Source organism: Myotis myotis, unplaced genomic scaffold, assembly GCF_014108235.1.
Source record: "Myotis myotis isolate mMyoMyo1 unplaced genomic scaffold, mMyoMyo1.p scaffold_m19_p_15, whole genome shotgun sequence".
NCBI classification, from domain to species: domain Eukaryota; kingdom Metazoa; phylum Chordata; class Mammalia; order Chiroptera; family Vespertilionidae; genus Myotis; species Myotis myotis.
Window position 1 is genome coordinate 15,075,288 of NW_023416319.1, and position 20,497 is coordinate 15,095,784.

Sequence of the window (20,497 nt, forward strand, 5' to 3'; positions counted from 1 at the left end):
AAGATGGTGAATTTAATGGGTAAATGTGTGTGTTCTAACTGCTCCACTGACTGGCTGTTCCTTTCCTTGGGCCTCCCTACTCCCTGAGACACAACATTTAAATTAGGCCAACTAATAACCCTAATAAAGCTAGAAATGAATAAGCTTAGTAAGGAAGACATATTGAAAGCTGAGATGGGCCAAAAATTAGACCTTTTGTACCAGTTAGCCAAGTTGCACTGGGAAACCAAAAACTTCATGACTCACTTTATTGCGGTGGTCTGGAAATGAGCCGTTTATAATACTTCTGAGGTATGCCAGTAATGTATACCATCAAATGGAGGTGAAATTCAACAGAAAAGATTTTGTAAAAAGAGACCACCTCATGGGCATCCCTATGCCCCAAACTCTCCCATAAGCCTGATCCATATTCCATAACCTCCTGTTACTAGAGAACCCACTATGCTGCTGGAGCCCTCAGCCTCCAGCCAGTGCCTCGGAAATGCCCATTACTGTGCTGCCTACTCTCTCCAACTCTCCTAGAAGCAGACTTCCACTGATGCTGTAGATCTCCCAAGTGAACATGTAAGAGTGACTCCAGGGAATGCGATAAGTTAGCAGTGCAACTGCAGTCAAATGCCAGCACCATCAGCAGCTAAACCGCTTCTCCTGCCACATTTAGGCCCTCTGGCTGATCAGCAGTTGATGGAGGCTGGTTGGCACAAAAGAACACAGCTCCCCAGGGCCAGGGGAGGCACATGTGAGGCCTAGGCCTGTCCTCTTGGTTCAGAAGCCAATGACAATGGCAATTTCAAGAAGGGAGGAATTTATATATTGGGGGAGGAAATAGGTAGGAGGGAGGTGACTGAGCTTACTGTCATGGGCACTAACAATTAGAATGGATGCAAGAGCACAGTCCTTGAGTCTCCTGCTATGCCAAATATTAACAGTTTGTTAGGCCATTGGGAGGAACTGGACTGAAAATGGGGTGCACCTAGAAGAAGGGGGTCTACAAGTAGGGAAGTACTTTCTTTTTAGGTTTGTTAGGTTTTTTAAAAGTAAGTAAAGCTGTTTTCGCCCTTAAAAGGACCCAAAAGTAGAAATTCAGCAAGTTCTCAGGAAGGACTGAAAGTGCACCAGCTTCCAAGTTTACATACAATAGCTTCAGCCACAAAGAAATGAGCTTTCTTCTCCCAAGCACAATTCTAAATTCTCAGAGACTGGGCCAGCTTGGGTTATTGTACATGGCCAGGATGACATTGTACGACAGGGCAGCCAGAAACACAATCCTATGAAGATGGGTTTCTGGCTGAGAAGTAACTGTGAACTAGACACTCCCATCTATTTCACAGATGAAGCTAGAAAGGGAGATGAATCCAAAAGACCTTGTAGGCCATAATGTCTTAAAGTAGGAGAAGACGATATGTGGTTTTGTTAGCGAGAGATGGTCATGTCACTAAATGAGATGAGGAATACAAGAAACAAATTTGCAGAAATCGGAAGAATATAATTTTGGACATAAGAGTTTACTAGTAACTACCTAATAGGCCATACAGATGGAAATACGTGGTAAATTGATGGAAACAAGGTTCATCAACTAAGGAGACAGGCAGGCATTTTAGACCAGTTTAGGTTTAGTCATTCACCAGACTGAACTACTTTTTAACATTTAAAATAAAACATCTTTTTATAATAAACAAGACAATGTATTATAACTGACTTCCAAAACTGCCCAAATTATGTTTTAAAACATGATTTAAATTTTTTTCACATATCTTTAAATGTCAAATTTTTTGACAGATTATCCAAAATACTAAATTTTCATTTTAGAACTTACATATTTATCTAACAGAGTACCCTAAGTTGATGTTCATCAAGATACCTTCTTTTAAGCCCCAATGGTTTATATCTTCCCTTTAAAATGTGTATTTTTTAAGTTGTCATCCTCAAAGATATTCTGGAGAAAAAATTAGTAATTAAACACCTATAAATTCTTCTTCATTTCTGTTGTAGTGTAATAATTTATCATCTAACCCATAGTAGTCTATCAACTGAGTAAGGCTAAGTTTCTTGTTCTCCTCAGACATAGCTGACTGCAACTCATGAAGCAACAGTTGGCTACAGCTTCTCCACTTCTTTATTAACAACTGTAACTGAGACAGGTCATTCTGAAACAGGAAAAAAAAACATATAAATGTATGGCAATAACTAGACAGGCATCATATTTTAACTTAAGTTGTTAAATCAGTGGAGTAGGTTTAAAGGGTACCAAGATATTTGATCATGAATGAGCCTTATACCCAGGGAAAAATAGGGTGATTGTTACAATGACACTCCAATTGAGTTCTAGGGTATTTTGTTTAGTGAGAGCTCTGGGCCTCCCTCAACACTCAGGGAAAAATCAAAGCATTAAGTAGGGCAAAACTATGTAGAAAAGCAACAATAGTTTTCTATTACAGCTGTACTTTTAAAAATGAAATATTCAAATTATTTTTCAGCATTCACTATCTCATAAAACTCAAGTAGCTATACTTAGAAAAATCCTAAAAATTCAAGATAGCAAATAAGATATACTATTCCATCATTTATTCCACATTGCTAGGGAAGGAGAAAATGCAGATATTTGAATGATCCAGGTAAATAAAGGTTATCTTCTTCCAAGGGCCCAAGTTCTACTTAATTCAATCTATCTGGGATGAAATCTAAAGTATATTTGTTGTTTTTTTCAAACAAAATGCCTGTAACTTTTAATAATTTGGAGGAATAAAAGATCACTACTAAAAATACTTTTTATTATACTCTGTGGCCCATATTTAACTTTTTAAATCATCCACTATCAGCTGTCACTTCTGTTCTCATTGTACTTGCATCTAACATTTGATATTTCTAATATTGCCACATGCTAAAAAACTTCAACTGCATATTAAATAGAGGGTGGGACTTTTAAAAAGTTGAACCTGGTGTTTAGAGGCCTCTTCTGCTTTAAATCTGACATATTTGAGTTAAAAGTTGTTAGAAACCAGGTTTCTGAATACTTGGCTTATTGCTTGTTATGCTAAAAATAATTTTCTCTTTTTGAAATGACTTTCCTATTATTTACCTAAAAATAAATCTAACAATTTAAAAAGTAATTATGCAATGACTCTGAAATTATCCTCACCTTTGATCTATACATTTTGACTAGTTTTAGCCTCCTAAGAAGGTCTTCTTTCTCGTGAATCTGTTTCACCAATTTTGCCTTTTCTTCATTTAATCCTTTTTGGGGAAGAGTCTCATCAAAGTCATTCTGGAGATCACTGCAAGAGCCAGTATCAAGTGATTTAGATTCACATGCATTGATATTCTTGATGGTATTTTTCAAATATGAACTTTCTTCAAATTCACTGTCTATGTGCTTAAAATTATCTTGAAATTCCAAACAATTTTCTTCTGTTGAACATGATGCTTTCTCTGGAAAGGTCTGATCGTTTTCTTCATTCTCTACTTTAAGACGTTTTACCACATTGTAACAGGAATTGAATGAAAATCTAGTTTTCCTCAACCGTTCTCTAAGTGTTGCACTCATAGGCTGTAAAAGGCAGAAAAACATTAATGTTAATAAAAAATATTCTTGATGTAAACAAATCTACTAGAACTAAAGACCTTACATTTCTATGGCACACACCACTATCTAGATGACTTTCTGTCTCCATAGATCTTAAGTAACCATCACAAAATGTCTTTAATTCCTGGAAGCTCCATTAGTTTTATTTTAGCAAAGTCATCACTCTTCTACAACGGTGCTGAGACACTTATTCCAGTAATCACAAACATCTGTTCAGCAACTTAGCACATGCCTGACCCTGCTCTAGGTGCGTCAGTTACAAATTTTGGAACAGACCTAGATCCTGCCACCAACGACCTTCATGGCACTGCAAATTCAAACTTCTTCAATTTGTAATAACCTGATCTGAAACTAAATAATTGACTCAAAATGAAATTTTGGGGGTGGGGAGAAGTCAAATACATTATCTTAGAAGATCAAAAATCATTTAATACACTTATTCATGCTACACATGATGTTAATTAACAATCTTCAGTAGACTGAAAACCACCACTGCCAGAATCACTAGAAACATAGAACTGGCCCACTGGAAGAACGACATTTTCATACTTGCTTTCTTGAACTACTTGTATGGGGAGATGGTAGACTGGCACAGCCCTGTGGAGTGCGAGGTAAAATCACAGCTGAGTCCGAAGGACTTTCCATCTTGAAAATGTTATCGTGGTTTACTTCTAAAAGACAAAAATAATCACAAAACGGAAATCAAATTAACCCCCATCTTCTATAGACTCCCGTCTTTATCAAAGTATTTTTTTATTATAGGTAACATCAGCAAGTAAGCCAGCATCTTCCTCTTTCACTTAGCTGTGATTCATCACTGCTTTTTGCTGTTGTTTTCCATTTACCCTCCTAAACAAGGTTGTGTTGGTTCACATGGTGACTACTAGTTTTTTCATGACAAATTAACTAGCTAGCGTCTCATATAAACAAGACTCTCCATTTGTTTTCATATTCAAAACCTGCCATATGGGAAGAAGAACGTTGGATAGTTATGAATTCCTTAATTTCGTTCTGCCAGCTTCATAATGAGAGGAAATAGAACTGAAATCTTGCCCCCAAAGAACATGATCAGACCTGTCCCACCACCCTGAACCTTAAAGGCTGTGCGATTGGAACCAATGACTCTCCAGGACCTAGGGATAAGGAACACAACCGCAAATAAATGTACGCCTGTCTGCATCATTTCCGTTTAAGTAGCGAAAAGACCCTGCAAAGGAGAGTCCACTGAGGTTTGTTTCCCCGAAACAAAGGCATCAACTTTACTGGGGGAGGTGTGGGGGGAGGAGAGGGAGAGCGGGGGGTCGCGGGGAACAGAGGAGTCGTCCCTTCCCTCCCACCATTGCAGAAAACCACACTAGCCCTGGAGGCCCCAGACCCGAGTGCAGTTGAGAGGTCCCCTGACCGCGGAAAGGCAGCGCTGTTTGACTGCACAGCGGACCCCAAGGCCGTTCAGCCTTCACACAGATACTCGCGAGCCCGGACGCTACCTCCCTCCGCCATCCCCACAGCGACGGGAACCCGCCCAGCCCCGGCCGGGGGCGCTCCGGTTCCAGGGGCAGAGCCTCGCGGGAGGCGGAAACAGCGCGCGATTGGCCGGATTGACTGACGCGCGCAGCTCAGCTTCACCCAGCTCGCGAGAGCGGCGGCACTGCGCGCGCGCGGCCAGGAGTCTCCACCAGGGGGACAGGGCGGGGCGGGGAGGGGCGGGGCGAGGCCACGGGAGAGGCGGCAGAGACGCGTGATTGGCCAAATTGAGAGACGCGCGCGGCTCTGCTCCGCCCAGCGCCCTGGAGCGGCGGGACTGCGCGCGCAGCTGCCGGCGTCAGGTAGGCTGGGCTGGGCGTCGCAACTCACGACCGGATTCCCAGGGAGTGTGCTTTTCTTCGCGGCTTTCCCTCCCTCTTCTCTCCGTGCAACACTTTCCTTCCTGCTTCGTTGTGTTTGTGTTTGGGCTCCTTGCTCACCACAGCAAAGACCTTTCCTCGGACTTGACAGGACCGAGAGCCTCAGGGAGGTCCGTATGTTGAATTTACAGCTCGTAAACTCTCCAGAGGCCGAGGCCACAAAAGAGCCGCGCCGGTTAATGGCCTGTGGAGAATCCAGTCGAGCTCGTTTCTAGCCCGTGCGGTCCAGTCCCCGAGGTTTTGCTGTAGCTACCTCAACATTTAGATTTCCTCAGTTTGGCTTCAAATCTGAGAGAAAATGTCGTCCAAGGACGTTTGTTGTGGTACAACAGAGGAAGCAGAACGAATCCCGAAACAAGATGATGTTGTTGCCGGATGCAGATGTTTGGAGCAGACCGGGCCCTTGTGAATCCTGGGCAGCGCGTCCTTAGTCTAACACACGCCCTCGGTTTCCTGTGTGGCCATGGGCTGCGGCTGGGCAACAACCAAGTTCACTGGGTGGGTGGAGTGCTGCTTTAGGCAAAGACAGCTGAGTAATTGCCGAGTCACCAGGAAGGTGGGAATGTTACGGGGCCGGGGTTCTCGGTCCTGGGGGATGAATGGCCCTTTTAAACCTGACCCAGTCTCTGTGCTGACACCTTTCTGACTGGCCTGGGGTGGTCAGGACCCGGAGGATTTACCTGAGTCCTGGGCGGTCGGATAGAAACACAGAGCCTAATGCAGTGGTTCAAGACAAATGTGGGCGTCAGATGGCCGGGGTTCGAATCCCGGCACCATTATTGTATGTGCTTGGTAACGGCGTGTCTCTGCCTTGGTTTCCTCTCGGGTAAAATGGGATTATAATCTCGACCTCCTAGGGATGAGAGGATTAAATGAGAATTCAATGCGGATGAGAACAGTGCTAGTATCTCCGAAGCAGTCTGTAGTTGTTATTTTATACTAGAGGCCCAGTGCACGAAATTCGGGAACGGGTGCAGTCCCTAGGCCTGGCAGGCCATCGAAGCACTAGCATCTGGCGTGGAAGGGCAGGTCCCAGCTGACCTCTGGGCCCTGGGCAGCACCTGGGCCCCCAGGCCCCCGCGGACCCCTCCACCGGAGTCAGTGGCGCTCCATATGGTGAGCGCGGCCGCGGGCCGGGGCACAGTGTGGGCCTCTTGACCTGGCGCTGCCCACTCATCTGCTCCACCATCCCACCGCAGTCCTGCTCATGTGGGAGCCCATGGGCCTGGCAGGCCTCCACTGTTGCCAGCACCATTTCTTGCTGACGCCCGCCATGGTCTAGGCCGCCCCCTGGTGGTCAGCACATGTCATAGCAAGCAGTCAAACTCCCAGTGGAACAACCACCTAAGGAGACAACTTGCATATTAGGCTTTTATTATAGAAGATAGCAACTATATTCATCATTCCCTAATTGACTTAAAGGAATGCATCACATAATTTTTTCAACCCTGCACTTACCTTTCAAAAAAAGGCCACATTTTTTTTAATGGGGGTTGTGCTCTGTGATCTCTCTCACAATTTAAACCACAAATAGCAGAAAATTTGGAGCCTCCACAGTAATTAATATGTATTCCACTCCTAAAATTTTCAAAAATGCTATAAATTAATCTCAAGGAATTTAGAAAATGAACGTGAGTGAGCACTCATGATTTTGTGATAGGGGTGTTATTCACCTAACCAAGCCACAGGTCTCAGTCTGTACTTTTATTTCTCCCTTTACTCATCCATTGGCATCAGTTTACTCACACTGAAAAAAGCAGAATGATTTGTCCTGACACTAGAAGCACAATGCAGACTCTGCATATTCTTTATACCTTGGGGCATAAGGTTGGGTCCTGTTTATGATTCCCTCAAGACAGCTGCTCCAAAATCCTTTTATCATTACAACCTAAGCTCAGAGCTGTTTTTGCTGGCTGCATAAAGGAAAACATCTTGCCTTGGAAATGTTCTGACTTGCTTATTATGTGAACTGGTATATTAAAATGAGATTGTTTTGGCCAGATTTTTAAAGATTTTCAGAATAAGTACTCAGAAAAACCTAGTTTCAGCCCTAACCGGCTTTGCTCAATGGATAGAGCATTGGCCTGCAGACTGAAGGGTCCCAGGCTCGATTCTGGTCGGGGGCACATGTTGGGTTGTGGGCTCCATTCCCAGTGGGGGAGGGGGGTGTAGGAGGCAGTCAATCAGTGGTTCTCTCATCATTGATATTTCTATCTCTCCCTTCCTCTCTGAAACCAATAAAAATATATTTTAAAAAATAACAAAAAAAACCCTGATCTTCCATATATGTTTGTGTTGTACCTATTCCCATCACATACCAAAATGGAAACATACATTCCACTCTAGTGTAAGGGATCTGGGATATAGCCTCTATAGTTTTCACTGTACCTTTAGATAAAGCCTAGCAAACATTTTCATGTCCTTAGAAGCCCAAAATCTTTTGACCTTTAAGGAGTTTGGTGTTTCTGACACAGGACATTGTATTTTCCTATGAAGCTTTTCAGGCAGGGAAAAATATGCCAGAAGGCAATGACTCCTTACCCTACCATGGAGAACAATTTGAGCAATGGAATTCAATGATAATAGTAATTAATATCAACCTAAGACAGGTTTTCTCATTGTGTTTTTAAATTTCTTCAATACCCAGGGCTACCATTAGTCACTTTGTTATTCATTAAGGAGTGGTAAAATGTACCTTCCATTCTTCTCTGTGATTATTGTTTGTAGGATGATGACATAGACCTAAAAAAATTTTATGAGGCTTTTTTTTTTTAACAACAAGAAGAGCATAGTGAATGCTGTTTCCCTCTCCCTTTCTCTTTCTCCATACAAACACACACACACTTTTAAGCCACAATTCAAAATTATGTTTCAGAAGATGTATTTAGTTTTTTAATTATTGGCTTTAGCTTTATTTTAAAAATTTTAACAGTAATCTCAGGGTGACCTAAGTTCCGTTTCATTAACTTTTCTGGGTTTGACAAAAAACAAAAAACAAATTATATTACTAGTATATAGACATAGCTAGTATAAGTATTTTTTAAAACAATTGAAAATGTAAATATACATTTTTAAGACCAGATTTAAATCCACTTAGGTGAGGAATTATGCAGAATGCACATGATTAAGTTGATTTATAGTGTTTATTAAGACAAACTAATACAGATTTATAACACTCAAAAGAAAATCTAAATTCTCTTAATCAACTTGCAATATTTCTTATGACATTTGTATATAATTGCCTTTAAAAACTTTCCTCTAGGTTTCTCTTGCCATGAATTCAAATATCATCTTAAAGACCTATCCATTGGTAAAGAAGATGCATTTTATTTAGTCCTCTGTCTTCTCATAAGTTTCCCTTTGAGAATAATTGACAAACTATTTCTATTTCTTTTCTCTAGTACCTAAAGACCTCATATAAACATTTATAATGTGTAATGATTCACTTGTAGAGTCTATTGAAGACATTGTTATCAAAGGGGTGAACTGTTTAATATGCTTTAGCTAAGTTAAGGAAAAAGTTTTATTTTTAACCTCAAGATGAAAGAGCCCTTGACTTAGCTATAGGCATGCCTAAGAGGTTGCCTCACTGAGTAGTAGGATGTCTACTGAGAGTATGGAAATATGGAAATGGTCAATAGTATTAGTATGATAAAAACCTGTCCACCCCCAGGCAACTAGAAAATTCATCTGGTAACTAATATTGAGGGTAATATACTGAACAAGATCCTAAAGAGCTCTTTTCACCAAAAGTTCCTTTCCTTTTATTCTTTCAGATCTGGCATTTTTTCAAGTCCATTAGAGACCAGAGAAGTAGAGTGTCTCTGACTCACTGCTATTACTGGGGTGTGTTCTCTTGGAGAAGAATAGAGTGATTCAGGTTAGATTAATAACAGTGAGGAAGGGGGTAAGGGTGTATGTGGGTGGGAGGGTCGTGGCAGATGAGTTAGATTGTGGGAAAGTAATGGTAATAAAAGTATTGCTCAGGGCCATGTCTTTCTCAGATCCTTTATGAACTCAGAAATGTCATCAGTGCATTTATTTGGAGAAAAAAAGGCATTAGATGTCAGCAAATCCTTAAGCAACAGAACATGTCTTATAATCACTTTTAACTACCTGAAGTTTGAGAGATAACTCCCAAGATATTTTCACAGTATTTAAATCTGTTTGAAGTGCCAGGAAAAAAAAATCAACTCAGTTTTCTACCCTGGGCTCTCCCTTTGGTTTCAGACTTAAGAGTATAAAAGGTTTATTCTCAGTGATGTTTTTTAGATGGGGAGCAAGGGTATCAATGGTACCAGGAAATAAGGAGTTAAGAGACCATTCTACCATGAGCTAGGACCCTTTTGATCTTTTTGTTTCTGCTCTTCTATCACTTAGCAAACGTTGATGATAGAGAAAGGTAGTAGTAGAGAAAACCTGAATTATTTAGAACCAGGAATTTCATGGCCCTGTTCAAGATCTGAGAGTTAGATAGAAGCTTAATCCCTTTCCCACCACTCCCAAAGGCAACATAAAATGTCTTAGATTTTCATAATGGACCTTTATGAGTTACACCAAACCCACTGAATACAGAGCCCCTGACCACCAGATCTGAATCACCAGGTAGTATCCATGGAGAGGCATGATCAAAGATGGGGGAAGTGGCTTGGGCAAAGGCATCTCTTCCTTGATCCTCTCCCTTCCACCTTCAAGATTGTGCCTAGTGCCCATGTCCCCCATGTCATGTTTAAATCATACAACTTGTCAGTGAGATCAACATTACCCAGCTCTCCACCTTTGTAGCAACCAAAATAAAGAAAGAAAGAGAGAGAGAGAGAGAGAGAGAGAGAGAGAGAGAGAGAGAGAGAGAGAGAGGAAGGAAGGAAGGAAGGAAGGAAGGAAGGAAGGAAGGAAGGAAGGAAGGAAGGAAGGAAGGAAGGAAGGAAGAAGAAGAAGAAAGAAAGAAAGAAAGAAAGAAAGAAAGAAAGAAAGAAAGAAAGAAAGAAAGAAAGAAAGAAAGGAAGAAAGAAAGGAAGAAAGAGAAGTTTAATAATGGCAAATGATATCACTGTTTTTTATAGTGAAAATATATCTTTCCCATAAATAGGTTCTTAGAAAGAAGCATATGATACAGCTACATTCACCCTGACAGTTTTCCAGGATTACTCAGCTATTTAGACTTTGTTAACACAAGATTAAGACATAATACTATTCTTTCAACAGTGTACACCTTTATCTCAAACACTTCCCAACCCTCCCACCTCCCCAAATTTCCCCTGTATGCCACTCAGATTATTAGTATAGCAGATGTCAAGTACCTGTATCATCTCAGTTATTTTTCATTTGATGTAAGTGGCTCTGAGTCAAATTATCCTTTTCTTACAGCCACTTACAAACCTTACTCTTATTATCTTTTAGTCAAGAAAAGGTTAATTGTTTTCCAATACTTTCAGTACATGAGAATGATGGCTTAGTCTATCTCCATTGAACTGTTTACTCTTTTCCTTACACTCTGGTATAAGTTGTGAATCTATGCCTTTCTATGAATGCTGGATATTGAAAACTCAGCTTTTATGTTGCTGAAGATCTGCTGTCAGTGGAATTCATACCAAATGCAGGAATAACACTCACCTTCAAAGATGGTCTCCTCAGACTTTTAAAAGCCTGTCATTTGGCAGATAATATCCCATGATACTAAAGTACATACACAGGTTTGGGTTTTGGAGGGCAGGTAACTAATCACAACTACATTTATTAAGCAAATTCTTGTGAAACTATACATTATAAGATGGTTTTTTTAAAAAGAAACAACAAAAGCATTACTATAGGTTTGCATTATCTGAAATGCTTTCCTAGCCTAATTCTGAGCCACTGAAATAGGGTGTTTTGAACCTGTTTGTACAAGTTTAAGATTTTTGTGAAGCTGCCAAATCTTAAATATAACAATAATTATCATGAAGCTTGTGCAATTGAACTGCCCTGAAAGGAATGAGCTTGGATCTTTGGCAAGATGTTCCTCTTTTTTAAAAAGCAGTTTTGTCAGTACATATTATTTTCACTCAGAGCTGTTTTCCTCACGTTTGGAAGGTATTTAAAGTTGACTTTGTTTAATTCCAATAATTGTCTACGGAGATAGCGATTTATTTTCAGCCACTAGTTTTCAAGATGAATCAATCAACCACTTCTACCCACCAATACAACCCTGTCTGCTATGAACACTTTCTATTTTTATAGTTTGACAGAATCATACTTACTGCTTCCTTCAGTGTAGAATTCTTCCATGCTCAGAATGGGTTAAGTCCCCAAAATAAGCTCTAGGAAGAAAATTCATTTCAGAAAAAGAAATTCATGGATATCAAACAGATGCAATGAGTCACTATCTGAAGTGACTTGATTTTGAACAGTGAAAATAGCATGTTATCACAGGTTTGAAAGACCACAGATAAGAATTATGTGGACTAATGAGAGTACTTAGGAGGCAGAAATTGAACATTTGAGTACTAATTAGTAAGCCTATCACCTTCCAATCAATAACTGCTTAAGCTCAGACTACAGGAAGCTTTCCTGGACCATCACATTCATAACTGAAGCTGTCCTCAAGAGTTGAAATTCAATGCCAAGAATGTTGTTGGGGGAGAGGGAGGAAGGGAAAAGAGGGGCAGAGAAGGAAGGGGAGGAGAGGGAAGTGGGGTGGAAAGGGAAAGAGAGGAGGGGGAGGAAGGGGAAGGCAACATCTTTATTAATACTAGAGGCCCGGCACATGAAATTTGTACCGGGGTACGGTTCCTAGACCTGGCCTGCAATCAGGGCCATCTTCCCAGGCTGCCTGCAGCCGGCCCCGCCCCCTGCCACCACCTACCCCCAGTTCCCCGATTGCCATTGGGTGATCGGAGTCTGCCAGCCAAGGGGAGGAACCAAGAGGTCGGCCATTCCTGCCCACTTGCCAGCCCCACCCCTGCTGCGGGTCGCCCTCTGTGTGTGGGATAACCGGTGGGGCGGGGGACCTTGGCCTGACGCCAGCAGCATCCCCCGCCACCCATTCCCGGTTACCCACTCACCATCGGGCAATGGGAGCCTGCAGGCTGGGGATAGGGATTGAGAGGTGGTCAGTGCCCCTCATAGTGACTGGTTGAGCAGTCATTCTGGTCATTCCATCATTAGGGTCAGTTTGCATATTACTCTTCTATTATATAGGATTTCTTGCCCTTAACCAGAACAAAAACCCTTGTGTTTTAATACACTATTTGTTAAAACAGACTATTGATTATTAGGCTTGTTTATTTCATACTATAAGTTATTTATAGATTTAATCTGGGTTTTAATATCCAAATAGTAAATCAAACACCACAAAACCTGAGCATATTTAATTGGGCCAAATTCTGAAAAAAAAAATAATTTCTTCCTTAATGAAAAATGCATACTTTATGTTATCAAGGTCTTTTGATACAATTGAATAAAAATGATTATGGAAGTGCAAAAATTATGATTAAAAAAGATGTAAATATGCATTATAGATACATGTGTACTTTCATAGGACTGACAGAATATTATAATAGTCAGGTTAAGCCAGATTATATCTTGTAAATTAGATAAGCCACAATTTACAGTAGGTGAAATTTTAAATGAGTAAGGCTGTAAAGCCACAGACCTTACTTACTTACATTTTCTTTAGCAGTCCAAACATTTTCTTTGTTGATTTTTGTTGCTCTATGCAGTGAATTGGGCATGAAATGGGCTGTGGTCACAAACTGTGAAGGTGAGGTTACTTAAATCTGTACTAAATATGATATAATCATGGGTTGTCAGTTTAAATAGGGGAAGTTATTTGGGATTTTTGTTTGAATACAAGTTTAGGTGAATACAAATGACACAATTGATGTTTACAAGTCTTTTTCTCTGATTCATTCATTCTGATGGAACTGTGGCTGCATCAGGGGTTAGGACTGAATCAGAGCAACTGAGTTCTTTACTGATCCTGCCACTAACAGCTAACTAGCTATGTGACTTTGGCAGATTCAGTTAAGTTCTGTGGTCCCAGTTTTCTCACCTATGAATTGTAGAGAGAAAGATAATCTTTTCCAGCTCTGAGTTTCTCTGATTTTAGTTTTGGTACATTTTGGTACACCTGAAATTACCAGTTTCCAACATTAATTACTTAGTTGGAGTTACAGATAAAAGTCCCTATAGAAATAACCATTATGATGATACCATGGAAGACATGCTAGGTGCTGAAAATGGAAAAAGCATATAAAAGTTCATTTTTTAGAATTTACAAAGACAAATTGGATACTTTGGTAGTTGTAACATAGATCCAATCAGCACCAGCCCTGGGGGGTGGGGGATTTTTACATAGAGGACTTTTTTCTTCAGAGACCTTTCCCTTCTTCTTACTGGCAGCAGCCCTCCCACATCATCTGAGTCCCAGTCTCCCAAGCCCAGGACTTCAGACTAAGTCCCATTTCCCACCACTTGTCATTGCAGAAAATGCTCCTGGTTATCTGGTTACGTTGACTGTCATCTTCTGGGACCCACGCCCTGGCCTTTATTGACATTTGATGCTAAGGAGTAGCGAGCCGAGCAGTAAGGAGCAGTGAGCAGGCGGGCAGTAAGGAGTGAGGGGACCCAGATTACGAGAGGGATGTCTGACGGCCGGCTTAGGCCCACTCCCCGAGGGCTCCTGGACTGTGAGAGGGCCAGGCCAGGCTGAGGGACACCTCCCCACCCAAGTGCACAACCCCTCGCTCCTTACCACCCAACTGCTCACTACTCCTTACCACTCCGCTCGCTGCTCCTTAGCACTGCCATGGAGGCGAGAGAGGCTTCCGCCACTGCCACTGCGCTGGCCAGCTATGAGCCCGACTTCTGGCTGAGCGGTGCTCCACCAGGGGCCAGCTCCTGCATTGATATATATATACTAGAGGCCCAGTGCACAGTTTCATGCACTGGTGGGGTCCCTCAGCCTGGCCTGCGAGGATTGGGCTGAAACCGGCTCTCTGACATCCCCCGAGGGGTCCCACATTGCCAGAGGGCGCAGACCAGGCCAAGGGACCCCACCGTTGCACGATTGGAGTTGGGGAGGGACTATGGGAGGGCTCTAGGGAGTGTCTGGCCCATCTGGCCCAGTCCCAATCGGCCAGACCCCAGCAGCAAGCTAACCTACCGGTCAGAGCATCTGCCTCCTGGTGGTCAGTGTGTGTCATAGCGACTGGTTGAACGGTTGAACAGTCGGACACTTAGCATATTAGGCTTTTATTATAAAGGATATCCCCTCTCTGCCTCCCCCCGACCCCTGCTGCCCCAGGGCAGTTCCTGGTACGGTGCTCCTGAAATCCTTGTAAATTCCTAGGTGATAAGAGCACTAGGACCATCCTTATTTCAAATTTTGGTCTTTGACTTCGGTTTCTGACACAGCTCCTAAATCCCTTGGAATTTTCTGGGTGATAAGAGTGTCTTTGCTTCTAATGAGGTGACTCTGGCTCCTGGATGGTAGCTGGTCAGCAGGAAGACCAAGCCATGATTGGAAGCTTGGAATGTTGAATCCCTCTCCTACCACTTTTCTGGAGAGGGGCTGAAAATACAGTCAATAATTAATCATGCCTACCTGAGGAAACCTCCATAAAATCCCAATAGCCTGGGAATTGGACAGCTTCCAGGTTGGTGAACACATGCACATACTAGGAGGGTGATTCACCTCAACTCCATGGAGACAGAAGCTCCTGCCCTCACGAACCTCCCAGACCTCGCCCTCTATATCCCCTCATCTGGCTGTTCATCTTTATCCCTTATCATATCCTTTGATCAACTGGTAAACATGTTGAGTTTTGTGAGCTGTCCTAGCAAATAATGAAATGCAAGGGGGAAACTGGTCATGGGAACCTCCAGTTTGTAGCCAAATTGGATAAAAGTTGTGGATAACATGGGGGCCTACTACTTGTGATTGGTATCTAAAATAGGGGGGCAGTCTAATGGGACTGAGTCCTTGACCTGTGGGACCTGATGCTACCCTAGGTAGATAGTATCAGAATTGAGTTAAATTATAGGCCACCCAGCTGATGTCACAAAGAATTTCTTGGTGTGGGGCGGGGGGGGGAGGGGGGGGGACGGGGAGGAACCAACCAACACATTTGGTGACCAGAAGTGTCAGAAGTAGTGTGAAAGTAAAGGAAAGACACACAGGAAAAAAAACTGGGTATTTTCATAATACACACTAGCCAGTAATTCCACTTTTTAATATATACCCAAAAGAATTGAAACAGACTCAAACAGATATTTGTACACCAATGCTCATAGAAAAATTATTCACAATAACCAAAATGTGGAAACAACCCCAACTATCCATCAAAAGATTCATGGATAAACAAAATGTAGTATCTGTATATATAATCCTATCTAATGATAGACAAACATGGTAATTGACCGTACCTTCGCTACACCTCCCATGGGCTAATCAGCATGATATGAAAATTAGCTGCCAACAAAGATGGCGGCTAATTTGCATACTGCAGACAGGGCAGGACAGCACAGCCGCCAGCGCAAGCCACCATCCCGGGCCGCAGGCCAGCCTCAGAAGCCCAGAAGCTGGTGATCGGGGGAAGATGGGAGTCCCCTGCCCAGGCCTGACACCTCTGCCGGAGGCGTCATGCCTGGGCAAGGGGCCGATCCGGCAATCAGAGGGTGATGGAGGTCAACGCCTCTGGCCGAGGCGTCAGGCCTGGGCGGGGGGCGGAGCCAGCAATCGAAGGGGTCTGGGGGTCCCCTGCCTAGGCCTGATGCCTCTGGCCAAGGCGTCAGGCCTAGGCGAGGGGCCGATCTGGCGATCGGAGGGAGATGGGAGTCCCCTGCCCAGGCCTAAAGCCTGGGCCAGAGGCGTCAGGCCTGGGCGAGGGGCTGATCTAGTGATCGAAGGGTGATGGGGGTCGACACCTCTGGCCTGGGCGAGGGCGGAGCCGGTGATCGGGGGGAGATGGAGGTCCCCTGCCCAGGCCTGACGCCTGGGCCAGAGGCGTCAGGCCTGGGACGGGGGTGGGGGGTAGGGACGGGACGCCTAAGCCAGCGATTAGTGTGAACTACAGAGGAAATACCTTTTCTGACCGCTCATTTGTTAAACTCCCTGTATGCCACTGGTAATATTCTTATTAACTTGGGTAATAAGAATCCAAAAAGGTGATCTAGGGTTTTTTACCACATTCCTGGCAAAAAAAAATGAAGGTCTGCTGCTGGAGGGCTAAGAAATGTCATATCCTGCCCTAGCCGGTTTGGCTTAGTGGATAATTCCTTGGCCTGCCGATGGCAGGGTCTGAGTTCAATTCTGACCAAGGCCATGTACCTAGGTTGCAGGCTCCTCCCTGGCTAGGGCCCAGGTCAGGGCTCATGCAGGAGGCAACCAATCAAAGTGTTCCTCTCACTTTGATGTTTCTCTCCTTCTTTCCCTTTCTCTTCCACATTCTCTAAAAATCAATGGAAACATATCCTCAGGTGAGGATAAAAAAAATAATAAAGAAATTATTATTATATGAAAGACACATCTTGAAAATGCCTAAAGAAAGTTGTCATTTTTTCATGGTGAAGGGACTGGAGTCCGTGTTGATGAAAAAACCTTGCTGGCTGTGGTGACTGGCAGTGGCTGCAGCAGCAGGGTGATGGGGCTGGTGCCTTCCCCTGATCAGCCCGGGCACCTCCCACAAAGGGAGGCCAGACTGCAGCTTAGGCCCTATCCCCAAGGGGAGCAGGGAGCGGGCCTAAGCCGTCACTAGGACATCCCCTGAGGGCTCCCGTATGTGAGAAGGGGCAGGCTGGGCTGAGGGACACCCCCCTACAGTGCACAAATTTCCTGCACCGGGCCCCTAGTCTATATATATAAAAGGCTACTATGCTAAGTGTCTGTCCGACCGGTAGCTATGATGCTCACTGACCACCAGGGGGCAGGCGCTCAACGCAGGAGCGGCTGAGCTGCAGTGACTTGACAGCGGCGGTTCTCGGGTGATGCACCACGAAACCAGAGAGGAGGAAGCCTGATTCCTTGTGGGGCCACATGATTCCACCTTTGGCCATGGATAATGTTATTGCTGGGGCACTGTTGGCCCTGAATCTGGCTTACTGCAAACTTGTGTTTGCGTTCCACACCCTGTACAACAGCAACTTTGCAGAGTGCCCTCTAGCACTTCGGGACCCCTCAGGGGATGTCGAAGAGCCAGTTTCGGCCCAATCCCTGCAGGCCAGGCCAAGGGACCCCACCTACCAGAGGGACCCCGCTCACTCTGCAGATGCCCTTCGAGCCACAGCGCCACCCCAGGTGTGGCCAGCCAGGGAGAGACTGCGGGAGGTTGGCTCCATGGTGTGTCTCACCCAGTCGCACCCCGACAACCACCTTCTAATTAATTTCCTTTCAATGTGCACAAATCCATGCACTGGGTCACTAGTACAAATAAAATGGAATGTTATTCAGCCTTAAAAAGGTATAAATTCTGATACATCTTACAATATGGATGAACCTTGACAACATCATAGTTAGTGAAATAAGCTAGGCACAAAAGGACAAATATTGTCTGAATCCACTTATATGAGGTACTTAGAGTAGTTAAATTCATAAAAATAGAAAGTAGAATAGCGGTTATCAGGTACTGGAGGGAGAGGAGACAAGAGAGTTTTTGCTTAATGGGTACAGAGTGTCAGTTTGGGATGATAAAAAGGTTTTGGAGTTGAATAGTGGTGTGGTGATTGTTGTACAACAGTGTAAATGTACTTAATACTACAGAATTGTACTTAAAATGGTTAAAATGGTCAATTTTTTATATATTTCACCACCATTCCCCAAAAAAATCTCTAGTGAAGAATATTCTTTGGCATAACTGATATCAATACTGAACAGCTCCTCTGAGGGAGAAGCTGTTCCTTAAATCTAATCTAAACCTTTGAGCTGCATGTCTTATCTTATTGATGCTTCTGTCATTGGATCAAAGAATCATAGAAATATTCACTAAAGACCAGCTCTCTTGGAAGCAGTGTCTTTTGAGTTGCTTTGTGTACAATGGGATGGGTTTTAACAGGTTTATCTTTTCTACCCCTTACCCAATCCTCTTGTGAGAGACAGCATAATTTGTAGTCTGTGTAGCCAGGGAATGGAGTAAAAATAAGGCAGGTTTATGGAAACCAATCTCTAACTTCAGCTTCAGGAAAACAAGTCAGATGGGTACATCAAGACGTAAATATATGTTGGGCTTCATGCAAAGAACACTAACTCTATTAATTCTGCTAACTGTGCTATAAACCATTAGTACAACCTCTGGAAAAGGTAGAGAAACCTGAATCATTTCAGGGAATGTAAAAATGTAAGTAAAGTTTTATTTATCTGAAAAGCTAAGGTTAGTGTTTTATTTTGCCCAATTTATTCATTTTATTTGTCTAAATAAGTCTTGACTCTCAATTCAACATCACTGCTACTGCCTGAACTCAGGTCTCGCTGGATGCCTGCCTGCAAGAGCCCCCTGACTCGTCTCCTGGCTTCTAGACTTGCACACCACTTTCCCTATGCCATCTCGTTTCCCCGCCCATCCGTTCTCTCCATGGCTGCCAAGATGATTTTTCTAAAGATCTTAAGATTGTTCAGTGACACCCAATACTTTCAGGATAAAATCCAAATTCTTTATTAAATCACTCCTACATACCTTTCCAACTTCATCTTCTGCCATTTCCCAGCCCACACCCCGCATACAAGCCTTCTCAAATTATGTACTTGGAGTTCCCATAATTCAGGTCCCTCTCCTTCTTATCATCTTGCCCTTTTCTTCTGCCTAGAATACACATGCACAAGTGCATGTACAACACATACACTCCTTCTCCATCTGCCTAATTCCTACTCCCATCTTCAGACTAGGATCAAGAATCGAAATTCCCACTCCCTCACCTAGTGGCCCTTATACTCCTTTTTTCTCTCTTTCTCCCAGGTCTTCCAGCTGGAGTTAGATGCCTGTCCTTTTTCACAGCACCCTGTAGGTATCACCAGGAGCTATTTGAGAGCAGGGACTGTGTCTTTGATCTTTGTATTCCCAGCAATTGCACAAAAGGTTTTTCAGGGGGTCCAATCAGAGATAACATGTCAGTCATCAATTTTTAAATTCATAGAGAAAAATAAGAAGTAGAATTCTTTCTATTATAATTTTTTTCTATATACTCTTCTTAAAAGTTTAGTGTCTGCAAATGGATGACATAATGAATAGGTAGCAAATGAATATTAAGAGGAAACATTAGTAAACTGATTTATTTTAAATATTCAATACTCAACAAAAGTTTTATTAAAAGGGATTTTCTTTTATAAAGACTTGTAAGCATGTAGCTTGGTCTCTTCTTGCTAATATTATTGTTCCTAGTTCATATGGCAGAATTAAAATGGCTTTATTTCATGCTGTTCTGAAAAAAGCACCAGGTCGTACCCATGCTCAACTACTTGCAGAAGCACATGTTCTGTTTTTGTCAGCATCTCATTGTCTGAAGCATCAGAGTCCTAGTTATTAGGGCACCCTTAAGGCTTTACTAAAATGCCCAACCGTTCATCTCCTAATCTACTTTTATAGTAGAGGAGGACTACCTTACAAATACAAAATAAAAAACAACAACCCTTGTTTGCTGCACACTTGTTATATATGTTATATACTCTGAATAAGTGAGTGCATCTATACCTACTAGAGTTACGGAATATCCCAAAGAGTGGGAGTTAGAATAACTAGAAAATGTAGGGGAAATATGTCCTGCTTTAGCCTGTGCTCAATACCAGTCATCTTCAAGAAGAGAGAACTATGCTGTTCACAGCTAAGAATTGAACAAGGCAGCTGCTCAGTTTTGGAAAACACAAATGATCAAATCATGATTCATCTTCTCAGAAATCCTCAGAGGCTCAGAACAACTTGTCTATTGCTTGTTCTTGATAAGTAGCTGAGTCTAGCACATTTCTAGGTGTTGACTGGCATGACTGAATCCTGAGGACTGCAAGAAGCCAACTTGCTGAATAGCCTTAGACAGCCTTTCTCTCATG

The 20,497-nt window shown here is 42.8% G+C and overlaps 1 protein-coding gene across 7 annotated transcripts; it reads right to left on the reverse strand.

Moving 5' to 3' along the window:
• Positions 1-1,465: 1,465 nt before the first annotated feature.
• Positions 1,466-13,149, reverse strand: SFR1 (SWI5 dependent homologous recombination repair protein 1). 7 transcript variants are annotated; one of them, XM_036336072.1, is made up of 5 exons: positions 13,131-13,149; positions 11,724-11,783; positions 4,133-4,254; positions 3,140-3,547; positions 1,466-2,147 (listed from the first exon to the last, which is right to left on the reverse strand). In XM_036336072.1, the coding sequence occupies exons 2-5, from the start codon at positions 11,749-11,751 to the stop codon at positions 1,956-1,958; spliced, it is 750 nt and encodes a 249-aa protein (XP_036191965.1). In that variant the 5' UTR covers positions 11,752-11,783; positions 13,131-13,149; the 3' UTR covers positions 1,466-1,955. The 7 variants fall into 7 exon arrangements, with proteins under 7 accessions (XP_036191965.1, XP_036191969.1, XP_036191968.1 ...); XM_036336076.1 differs by lacking the exon at positions 13,131-13,149 and adding an exon at positions 6,168-6,340 and having other exon boundaries at positions 11,724-11,738; XM_036336075.1 differs by lacking the exons at positions 11,724-11,783; positions 13,131-13,149 and adding an exon at positions 6,168-6,352.
• Between the last annotated feature and the right edge of the window lie 7,348 nt (positions 13,150-20,497).

What these genes read in the sequence shown, in the direction of transcription:
- SFR1 (XM_036336072.1), bottom strand. Translation starts at nt 11,751, where the DNA reads ATGGAAGAATTCTACACTGAAGGAAGCA. An exon ending in CAAGTAGTTCAAGAAAGCAA is followed by an intron (nt 3,548 to 4,132) that starts GTATGAAAATGT and finishes TGCCTTTTACAG; the next exon opens with CCTATGAGTGCAACACTTAG. An exon ending in TCAAAATGTATAGATCAAAG is followed by an intron (nt 2,148 to 3,139) that starts GTGAGGATAATT and finishes TTCCTGTTTCAG; the next exon opens with AATGACCTGTCTCAGTTACA.